Genomic DNA, 12,277 nt, shown 5'->3' on the forward strand with positions numbered 1-12,277 from the left:
AATTTATGTAACTAAATTGGTTGTAAAGGTTATGTAACTGGGTAGAGTGTTAATTAGAAAAAAAAGGAAAAAGAAAAAGAAAAGGAAAAGAGTGTTGACAAAGGCTCAAAACCATGTGGGCAAACAAAAAAAAAAAGAAAGAAAAGAGAGAGGACTATCCAATGAATAATATTATATCATGTAAAGGCTGAAATGGCCAGCCGACAAACCAAATAAATTTTCAAAAGTTTCCTTCGTGGATTTACAACTTGTAGTCCATTATAAACATATATTTATCAATATTTCACGATGTTTGAATTACCTTTACGCTATAAGCTTATATTGTTACATGAATGACAACAGTTTTTGAAACCAAGTTCTAACTTCATTGATTCAATCCACTAAAACAGGCCAAACTCCCCACAATCTTCTGTTTCCCCTAAATGATTGGCATTCTCTTTGCGTGGAGCCATAGATTGCGCACTAGTTCCAAAATCACGAAATTTGGGGAGCTCGGGTGGTGCTGCACACCGTATCAGAGCCCAATTGAGGCCTTCAAAGAAGGAATGCTGCTTTATTTCAGCAGCACCTTTTACAGAACCAAATCTCCTTTCAGGGTCTTTTATTAACAATCGTCTGATCAAATCTCTTGCTTGAAGACTGACAATAGGAGCATCAGGGAACTTAAGGCTCTGTGACACTACATTGGCCAATGTATCTTCATTTGCAGGGCCTTTGAATGGAGTCTTACCATATAAAAGCTCAAACAAAAATATACCAAAAGTCCACCAATCTACAGCACTCCCATGACCCTCACCTTTGATGATCTCTGGAGCAAGGTATTCATATGTTCCAACAAAAGAGTTAGAACGTGCACTAGTAGGCTCCACTACAAGCTGTGGAAGTGGACCAACCTGAGCAGCTATATCAGCCTTAGTTTTTTGAGATTTTGCTCCGGTTGATAATAGAATCGGAGTAAAGCATGAGACCTGCCAATTTGGTTGGAGACAGAAAGGATGTATGCAGTTAGCCTCAGAACAAGGGCTGGACATCTTTCTTTGGTTCACCTCTGGTGAAGATGCCTTGACTACCATTGGATTGACAGAACATCTGAGTGACAAGTCAAAATCTGTCAGCATAATATGGCCATCTTCTCGTACTAGGATATTTTCAGGCTTCAGGTCTCGATATACAACTCCTAGCATGCGCAAATACTCCAGGGCAAGGAGAACTTCAGCAACATAAAACCTGGTAATGTAATGTCATGAATTTAGTCAAGAAAATGTGTGGAATAGTAGTTATGACAACATCACCCATGACAGAATGTGATAATTTTGTCTCCATTGACAATGACAGAGTTTTCCATGCAGGAAGAAAACACAACATTGCCCTTGAAGAACCACATTACCAAGTCACCGACTTTAAAGGAATATGTTAGCCAACCCCATTAGAAAGAGAAAATCTTTTATAAAACTATTATCTAGCCTAGGCATCAACCAAAAGCTCTGAGTGCTAAATAGCTTGAGAACATCATATCATGCTAACTACACAAGATTTAGTCTCAAAAGAGAAAAGGAGACTTCTTTAATGATGATGAAGAGGAAAGACAGGAAACATCCTACCTGGCTGCTTGTTCCGAAAAACTCCTACAGGGTTGCCTCTGCCGCAGCACATGCAGATCTCCACCTGGACAATACTCCATAACCAAGCAAGAGAGCTTACCTGTTGCAATATAGGCATAAAGCGTAGGAAGAAACGGATGATCCAGCATCTGCAGAATCTCTCTCTCTGTTTGTGCCCTGCACATTTTCTTCCGGCTTGCCAAAAATTCATTGTCCATCACTTTCAGTGCAAAAAGGCAGCCTGTACCAATTAGTTCCGCAAGATAAACAGTTCCAATGTCCCCACAACCAAGCCTCCTGAGCAGTTTGAAGTGCTTCAAACTTAAATGACCATACCGCTGCTGAACAACAAAAATTGCTTCCCATCTCGAGTGTTTTGACATGTGAGGTCTGTGGCCACTGCTAGTGGAAACACTTGGATTGCTATCCTCACTGATGCTTGTACTAGCCCTATACTCACCAATGCTACTTTTTGAACTTTGGGAGAACTCACCCTTTTCCTTTGATCTTGATTTATCATCAATTTTTGTCACCTGAAACTTAGTTCTCCTTTTACTAGTCAAACTGAAACCAAGTTTCCTTGAATCCATGCCAACATTAACTGAGTAAACTTCAATGGTATGATTTGAACAGCTGAGGGATAGTTTCTCGTTTTCTTTCATTTCATTCTTTAAATCAGAATTGTCAGTCACCTTGTTCAAATTACTTGTACTAGAAGCCAAATTATTGCCATTATTTCTGGTACATGAAGTGGAGCAGCTCGAGGAAGAACATAAATCTTGCTTTTCTTTTTTCATAAGAAAGTTCTTGTCCTTGAAAATTGGCTTTGCCAAAGATGTATTATTTCCTGTGGGCTTATCCACTCCATTACCAGTGCCAGAACTAGGTGGTGAAGCCGGAGAAATTAACTTTGCTTCCATCCCCTTATCTGGCGTTGAAGAACTGAGAGAATCTTTGCTGGAGGAAGCAGGAACTGTTTTTAGTCTGACCTCCAACACTTCATCGCTTGCATAGGCAACTGAAGATGAATTTGCAAGTATTTGTTTTCCCAGCCCAGTGACTAGCTTCTCAGCCTGAGCTTCTGATGGAAGAGGAACAATTTGATTTCGGTATGCTGATCTGGTTGTTTTTGGGTTTGTTGCATCAACAAAAGGAATAGAATGATGAGCACTTGAAGTTGAAGTTGATATCTCGTGATTCTCGTTGCTGCACAATTTATCAGAAGGCTTAGATATCTCGGGCACATGGGAGATTTCCACCAAGTCCCCTTGCCGCTCATCTACTACTTCTGTATACAACTTTTTGATGGTTCCAGCCTCCGATACTCTTGATGATTTGGGTGACTTTGACAGTCGCTTCAAAGCAGCCATTTCTGATGCCTGTGAGATGCACAACCCTCTAAGTGCCTGCTTTAAACTTACAGGTTCTGAGATGCCAATTTCTGAGGCCCTAGATGAAGTGACTCTCATGGGCTTTTTAAGAGCACTCTTCTGTGAATGTGAACGTGGTGTATTAGGACCTCTGGCTGAATTTTTAATATCAATGGCATGGAAAAGACTATTGATATCATCCTCAATAGAATATTTTTTTCCTAATTTGTGGGCACAACTACTCTCAGGCTTCTCATATACTTTGAACTCAGAAATGATCTCTTCCACTATCTCACACTTACTGGAATTGGATGGTATATCCATATTTGCTAGATGTATTTGATGAGGAGATAAAACTATAACCCAAGAAACTTAATATCAGCCTGATTGTAAAGATGAGACAAGAAGAGAAAATAGCAGGCAAGTCACAAACCACACAGGGAATCCTCCAAATTTATCTTTAGTCATACTTCTCTCAAGAATTGATCGGTTGACTTGAATCCATTTATTGATTTACAAAAATGAAGCATTCGAACCTGGTCTGGCAATTTGCAATATTTCAGATTAGTTTAAACTTCAAACAAGATTAGTGCTTAGTGCAATCAGTGAGAGTAGGTATTTGTTGATTAGTGGATATCAAGGCTAAATTAAAAAAGGATCAAAACAGACAGATTTATCGTACATTAGAATTCGAGTTACAATTATACAAAAGCAATATTGGTTTTAGAGCCTAGTAGAGACGAGGGAAATTCAATGGAAGTGAGAGAGATTTGACTAGAAAAGAAAAAGAAAAGAAAACTAAACAAAAAATAATCAGGCTTGAAAATCAAAAAGGGGAGAAAAAACCCAAACTAAAAAAAAAAAATGAGCTTTACAACTAAACTGCCAGATCAAAGTTAATCTAGCAAACACAGCAACAAGAAAAATGAAATGAACGCGAAAAGGAAGAAAAGTTGAACAAAAAAAAAAAGTGATCAAGTTGGGCAAAGTTAGAAAGAAGGACAGAAACATTACCTAAAACAAAATCAAAAGCCCAGAACATAGTGCGGACGGAGAAGCCAGAAGGCAAAAACTTTGTGGTGAAAACATGACCAAAGGCTAGGGTCTGAGAGAGAGAGAGAGAGAGAGAGATGGTTGGGGGAAGTGAATGAGGAAAGAGAGAGGAAAAAGGTTGAAATGAAACGAGTAGCATAAAGAGAGAGAGAGAGAGCAGTTGAAGTTTTGAATAGAACTAACTAGATGTTGAGGAAGAAAGCAGGTGTAGTGTTACGTTTGTTTGTTTGTTTGTTTACGTTGAATTGAATGTAACTGTAATGGCGGAAAATTCATGTGTATGTGTTAATAGAAGGCAGCACAGCACCTACAACGAAAAGAGAGAGGACAGAGTTAGCACTTGCACAGTCACTCATTGGACCCACTTTAAACCCTTCCCCTCCTCAGCTCAATCGTACAAACTGACACGTCATCCATAGAAATGTGAGTCCATTTGGATAGTTGTTTTTTTCTCCAAAAATTAATTTTAAAAAAAAATAAATCCGTTTAGATATTTATTTTAAAAAAAGTATAAGTCATAAAAAAATCAAAAAAAAAAAAAAATAGTTACAAATTTTAGCTTATAAAAAAAATCAAAAATCAAATCCAAATATTTAAAAAATAAAATTAAATAACCTTAACTTTTATAAAAATCATTTCTAACATAAATAAGACATAAAAAATATTTTTTTGGAAGCTCGTCCAAATGGGTTATATGTCTCAATAAAACATCCATCTTTATCCGAAAAGATCACACCACTCACTTAACTATTGTATTAAAATATCAATAGATATTTATGGTCAATGAAAGTATGAAACTGAAATTGATTTATGGATTTATTATTTTTATGGGATAAGTATATATTTATAAAAATATGTTGCAGAAGAGAGAAAAAAAATAGTAAATTTATTGAAAATTAATTCTCTTTTTAGCTAATATATCAATTTATGTGCTGCTATTTTTTAATAATGAATGGACCCACACATAAGTATATATATGATAAAAGATATCTTATCTTCTAGTACATAATATTAATAAAATCCTAATGATCTAAATTTATTGAATTGTTTCATGCACCGTATAATCGATGGCATGTGAGATTATCATTCACAATAGCTATAAATTTCACGTGTCCCATTTAGAAAGTGTTCTTATTTAGGCTCTTGAATTTGTATTGATGAAAAGTGCGTAGGACATGTGACATAAAGGTTGCAACACACGAGAAATTAACAAGATTTATAGCCCTTGGTTGCTACTGCGGGATGGATACTCTTGAATACAAATTTTACATGACCAGGTTTTATAAAAAAAATTATATTTATCTCTTTTTCATTAAAACAGAGATAAATACAATTTTTGTTAGAAATAATCAAGTGTAAATAGTGATAAAATCCCACATCATTACATCTATTAGAAATATTCTAAGTGAGTATCAAATAAGGGCAAAAAAGACTCATACGACTTAAACTTTAAGGTTTTGGGTTGAAATGTAATGTAAGTTTTTTTATTGTGATTTGTTATTTGACTCATTGATAAAAGAATCAAATTAGTGTAACACCCTCCCTTGTATGCATCCAAGAGAGTTGTTTGCTAAGCGGAATTAGAGTTCTTTTGTCTATATTTTAAATTCTGGAAAATCATTTTGATGTTGCTAATTAAAATTTATAATTGAAATCAGATTACTTATAAAAATCAGAGTATGCTTTCAAAATTTTCTTAAGTTGCTGAGAATATAATTTTCCTGGCAGACCTTGCTGTCTTTAAAAATTCGTATAAAATCAAGTTTTCAAAACTCTTTTGTAACGTTTATATAATCAAAAACTAGACACGCGGGGCTTCGCGTGCATATAAAATAATAGTAAATCGGAGGTCGTTTGCCCTTTGTAACGTAACTCGCAAAGTGCTCGCAAAACTGTTCCAAAATCAGCATGTAACAAAACGTCAAAATTTATTTTCGCAAAATGTTTCTAAAATTTATTTCCAAGTACTTGCTGATCCTAAAAGTCTTAAAACAGTAGTAAAATCATAGTTCAACAATAATACAACTTCTCAAATTAATACAATCATCCCTCAAATAAACAGCAACAACAAAAGTCCAAACAGCAGCACATAATAGCAAATATCCATATAATCATGTCTTCATATGCTCTTCTGTCCTCCTGCCATTTTATAAAAATAGCAGCCCCAAAGGGGTGAGAAAAATCTCAGTAGTGTGGCGATAAAATCAATACAGCAACAATATTAGACTAGGTACAAAATTCCAAAACAGTCGCATCAACATTTAATTTTCCGAACATATGCTAATATATAATCAGAGTGCGTTATAACGCCAAAGTACTAACCATATTGCGTATATAACGCCAAAATACTAATCAAGATGCGTATATAACGCCAAAGAGTACATTCATAGCACCGTCGTGCACGTACTAACAAGCACAATGGAGGTCCCTCCCTTAATGGCTCCTCAGAGGGTTCCAACTGCAACCTATGCAGACTGAAGCCAAATGTCCCATACCCTGGTACCGTAGGGATGCCTATATGATGCGTGCTCAAACGTATGCTTATATTTATTATATACTTCAGTCTCCAAGATGAATGCAAAATGCTGTATGCGATGGCATGTTCGACACACACACAAACAGACACAGGTGAAACATGATGTGCAAATGCATGACTAAATCATATAGCATATATCTCTTGTATATTTAATACCAAGCTGCCGAATAACAAACACTTCCATAGTCAGAATTTTCCATCATAACAAGTCCAAGGCAGATTTCATATAACATATAACAGAATACGAGTCATAAGGCACATGTGAGCATCAGTTCAAAATTCCATACTCTAGCTAATAGTTGGGCTCCCTCGTACCATTCTCAATAATGATATCAAAGCCAACGGTCCCATATCATTCTCAACAAATTTTACATGATTAAATTATATGAAATTTTAATACGAGAGGATCTACTCCCGTTACGACTGGTTTCAATCACAAAGCTTTGAAATTGACGCTATCATGCCCACCCAGAAAAGAGAGAGGAAAGAATGCTTTTGCTTATCTGTGTGATAATGGTGCTTTATGAGTTATTTAGTTTACTTACAAATTTATATAAATATAGGGTAATTGTACTCTTATGTGTCAGCAAAATTTTTTTGTCTCCTGCACACTTAACCTGAAGTGGAGCCCAATAAAAGAGAAAATAAAAAAAAAAGAAACGACACAAGTATCGATGTATGAATGGAAGATAAGAAAATTTTCCTATTGCATAAGAGCAGTGTTGTAAAACTTGGCCCGACTCGGCCGGGTCGACCCGGGACCCAGAGACCCGGTCATCAGACCGGTTCGGGTCAAGCATTGGACCGTTTATGCATCGACCCGATCAAAATCGGTCAAAACCGATGACCCGGTGACCCAGTGACCCAGACGGGTCATGCATTTAAAAGAAAAACAAATAAACAAAATTATTTCATCTTGTCAGAAAAAATGTAGAACTCATTTTAATTTTTTTTTGTACTTTTTTTTGCTAATATACTTTTCTACAATGACCTCCAATTTCAACTTTTAATACTGAAGCAATTTGCGAAATAATAAATTAAGAGATTATAACATGTCATTTTTTGTGGTAAAAATGACGTATGTCGTTTTTAATGTAGTTGAATTTGAAAAATATGAGTTCAATGTCATTGAGATGTATGTTTATAGGGATTCTGAGTTGCAATTTAAATTGAAATAGAAATAGTATACATTTTTATTTATTTATACTTCATGTTTTTGAGCTTATTTAATGAATCTTGTTTAATTCATTTTAGATATGAAGAATATAATTGAATTTACATGTTCATATTTATATATCTATTTATATATCTATATATATCTGGGTCACCCGGTCCGACCAGTGACCCAGTACTCCGACCGGGTCGATGGCCGGGCCAGGTTTAATAACATTGCATAAGAGTAACATTGCCCATAAATATAATATGGGGTTTTAAGTTTCTCTTGTCACATGAGAGACTTTCTGTCCTCTGCACAGAAAAAAATAATGTAAAGGCTCTTTATATTTAAAAAAATTAATTAAATATCTTTTGGGTCAGCAACAATAGGAATGTAAATGAGTCAGATTGGCCTACAAGATCCTACAACTTGACCTATCGGAGAATTAGATTAGAATTAGGCTTATAAACTAGCCTTTTAAAAAAATAGGCCATAGGCAAATTAAGTAACAGCCTGTTTAATTTTTTAAATAAAATAATATATTCATCAATTATCATAAATATTATTTATCTATCCTAAGTCGCATATTTATCTTGTGAATATGTCATAATTGGTAAGCCTAGTATGCCTATATGTTAGGTTTTTTATTTTTCCACAATAAGTCAAACTTGACCTATCAACCAAGCCTTTAATAGATTAATAGGCCAATAAACTCAACATATTTTTATATAGGCTTAGACAATAAAAATCAAAGTCTAATCTAGCCTGACATATTTATATCCTTAATCAGGCGGAAGAATAGTTTCTCTAGTAATAGGAGAAACCATTCTCCCGTATAATATATTTGTTTTTATAAATAGAGTAACTATAAAATAATAATAATATTATTATTATTATTCTCATTACATTTTTTTTGTTATTTAAATATATATTATTAAAAAAGTAAAAAAGGGAAAAGAGAAAATCAAATTGAAGAACACATTTAAAGCCTTTTCTTTTCTCATAATTTTATTAATTATAAAATAATTCTTACAAGTAAATAAACTACAAACACGAAAAGTAAAGGGGAAAAGGAATATTAAATGAGACCAAATAACAAATGAAATACCTTTTCTTTACTTTTTCCTCAATGTTATAACATAATCCTTAGTTACACGCAATTTTTTAATTACATCATTTAATTCTAAAATTGATACAAAAAAACTACTTAATTTTCTTCTGCAAAGTGTACATGTTTATGGAACAATGAAAGCATTTTTATATAAAAATAAAAGTCGTATAAAAATGATATAGAGAATGCTATAGAACAGTGGCGGAGCCAACAAAATAATTAAGTCAGGGCTAAAAAAAATTTAGCCAGTGCCAATTATTAAATTTTTGAAATGTGATTAGTTACGATTAGTTAGCTACGTCTAAAATATGACTAACTTTTAAAAATCAGCAGAGGCCTTAGTGACTGAAGCCAATATGGCTCCGCCACTGCCATAAAATAGATGATATGTTAAAAAAAAAAAAAAATTACTCAAAAGCTTTTATTTTGTTAAACTAAAAAACTTCAAGTTTTCAGCTTCACAAATCACAATTCTTGGCAGCACATCAAGCTTCACATGAAGTCTGTCTCTTTACATAAAGCAGGTAAAAGAATATTTTATCTTTTTTTTTTGTACACTAATGAATATTTACCTTTTATTCAAACTTCTCATTATTCATCGCTAACTATAGTGTTTGATGTGAGGGCAATCTGATGGGCTATGGTTGAAGGAAATTAAAAGTATGCATTATAACGTTCTCCAAAATAATTTTTATTTTTATTTTTAGTTTGGGAAACAAAAGTGGTATAAAATAGTATGTGATAAAATCAATTTATGTTTTCTATTTCAGATAATGAACCGAGTGTCTGGAAACATAAATTAACAGAAATAAAAAATAATTTATTTATTTTATCCCTAACACACACTATTTGTTAATTACAGACATCCTAAAATGTATTATAAACTTTAATTACACACTATTTATTACATATACATTTTATCTATTTGATATAAAAATAAGTTGGGGCATTAAATATTTTTTTCTATAAACTCTTTCTGAGTACATAAATAAAAAAAATTAGTTTATCCAAAAATATTTACAGAGAACAGAATCATCCACACCCTAAAATGATAAGTATATTGTTATAAGGACAATCTTTTTCTCATATTACATGAGATAACATTGTTTTATGTAGAGACATAGTTAGATGAGTCCCACAATTAAAAGAAAAAAAAATGCTGACCAGATTTCAATATGTGTATAACATAAGATAAAAAAATTTATGTAACATGAAAAAAATATTTCCCTTGTTATAAACTATGTTCATTGTAAAGATATGAGGTGAGGAGATTACTTGATATTTTTATTTATAAATAATAAATTCAAGGGTTCTCCCGCCCATTGACCGGTTTTTAGGATGTGAGATCGTAACAATATATATATATATATATATATATATATATAAAAGGAAAAATATTTTTTCATGTTGTAGGATAATTCAATTCTCATGTTGTGACTCAACTAATGGTGAATCTCACATTTATTAAAATAAAATAAAATTTGCAGACAAATCGAAGAGTCATAACAATATGAGAATTCATTCAACATGAAAAAATCAAACCCCATAAAAAAAATATCAATGATGCTTCACAAGCTTCTGACTTGACTTGCCAGCTTAAAACTACTTATGCTTCACCCTTGAAAGAAAGAACAAGAAATGACTCGACACCTAAATTGTATTTGGTTTATGGAAAGAGAGCACAATATTGATCGGCATTCATTATTATTGTAAATTTGTTTTGTCTATATATATGTGATATCTAGCAACGGGGGCCGCATAGATATACTCGTACGTTTTGCCCCTGTCTGCATCACAACGAAATCACCTGTATACTGTGTGTGAACCTACGAAAAATTCTTAATTATTTTGAGGACCTGACATTAAGACATAAGAACAAAAACAAACGAGATCAATAAGAGCTGATTAAACAATTGGCGATTCTCTCATCTTTTGTTTATCTCTTTCAAATGGTACAATATAAGCAAACAGCTAGACGAACCAAAACAAAAGAGTAATATGTTACTTTCATATCAATTACTAGCTAGGCTTTTGCTATTCAAGTTTTTTTTTTTTTTTTTTCATTTAAATCTCTGATATTTTAATATGTTACACGTTTAAATCAGACATCTCTGTCTAAGACTCTAAGATATAATTAAGGCTATTATAAACACTTCATATTACTATCTCCGGATAAAAAATCCATATACGTATATAAAGTTTATAATTTGTATATCTGTACGTACCTTATTTGATATTTATGAATATATGATAAGATATCCAATATACTTTTTTGAATAGATAAGATCCGATATCTATATTACCTAGCTGCTCATATATATTGCCCAAACATGAAGATCTTGTGGTCAAAAAAATAAAATAAAAATGAAGATCTTGGATATTAGTGTCTCTAATATCCATTCAAAAGGTATAGAAGAAGTTAAAAAACTTAAGTCATATATATACCAATTACCGAAAGCCCTTTACGTCATAAATTCAAACCATTAAAATTTTCTGAGAGATTTTAAATAAGAAAACATAAATTTAAACTTTCTTCATATTATTTATTAAAAAAAAAAAACTTGTGATCAGTTTGATTTTCGCTGATGCCTAAATATCCTCATTTTCAAGACAATAAATAAAATGAATTTAGTATAAGTAATTTTTTTTTGGTGAACAGTATAAGTTGTTTCAACATAAACTGACCGTGGGTTATATAATTAGACTATGCATTCTGTAATTTAAGTTACATCATTTACTCATGGACCCATTTTATTTAAGTTAAAAAGTTAAAACGGATCGACTAGGATTTCATCACTCACGGTGAATGCATGGTTTAGGCGTTTTGTCTTTTACGATATTAATTGCTATATATGTTGATACGTTTTCAATTGTGGTGGGAAGAACTAGATACTACATATAGCTTTCTGGTTTTACGTGCATTGAATTAATATATATATATATTTTTTGAAATATTTTAATCGAGGCGAATCTAGAGATTAAAACTTTAAACCCCTCTCAGAACTTACTGAGAGCATGATGCTCTCACTACTTATCAACTCAGTTTCCTGATAGTAACTGAGCTACCATCATATTTGGGTGAATTAATATTTTCATAAGGAGATATGATGGTTGCACGAATAATTTTTTGAATCCCAAAATAATAAATCTAGGTATTGATAAAAAGAAAAAGTGAAAGAATTTTTTTTATAAAAATTAATAGTTGTGTTAAAAACTTAAAAGGAAGGGTATTGTTGTGCCGCACGAGTTCATGACCTGATTAGTCGAATATTTTCATCCTACGTTTCTACTAGAAATCAGTGTTTAAAAACTTGGTTCGGCCATCAACCTGCGGGCCGAGGTCAGGGGTCACGGAGTCATGGGTTCAACCGGAAGATCATGGGGTCACTTCGCTAACTCAGTTTTATACATTAAAAAAATATAAATATATATTCTATATAAAAAATTCAA

At 32.9% G+C, this 12,277-nt stretch overlaps 1 protein-coding gene across 1 annotated transcript; it reads right to left on the reverse strand.

The window, feature by feature from the left end:
* Positions 1 to 291: 291 nt before the first annotated feature.
* On the reverse strand, positions 292 to 3,295 carry LOC133303504 (serine/threonine-protein kinase D6PKL1-like). Its single transcript, XM_061503422.1, has 2 exons — positions 1,602 to 3,295; positions 292 to 1,227 (listed from the first exon to the last, which is right to left on the reverse strand). Exons 1-2 carry the CDS (start codon positions 3,293 to 3,295, stop codon positions 381 to 383), a joined length of 2,541 nt encoding a protein of 846 aa, XP_061359406.1. The 3' UTR covers positions 292 to 380.
* Between the last annotated feature and the right edge of the window lie 8,982 nt (positions 3,296 to 12,277).

The sequence above is a fragment of the Gastrolobium bilobum genome, unplaced genomic scaffold (genome assembly GCF_033153095.1).
Source record: "Gastrolobium bilobum isolate Gb01-03AN ecotype WA unplaced genomic scaffold, APGP_CSIRO_Gbil_v1 utg4957, whole genome shotgun sequence".
NCBI classification, from domain to species: domain Eukaryota; kingdom Viridiplantae; phylum Streptophyta; class Magnoliopsida; order Fabales; family Fabaceae; genus Gastrolobium; species Gastrolobium bilobum.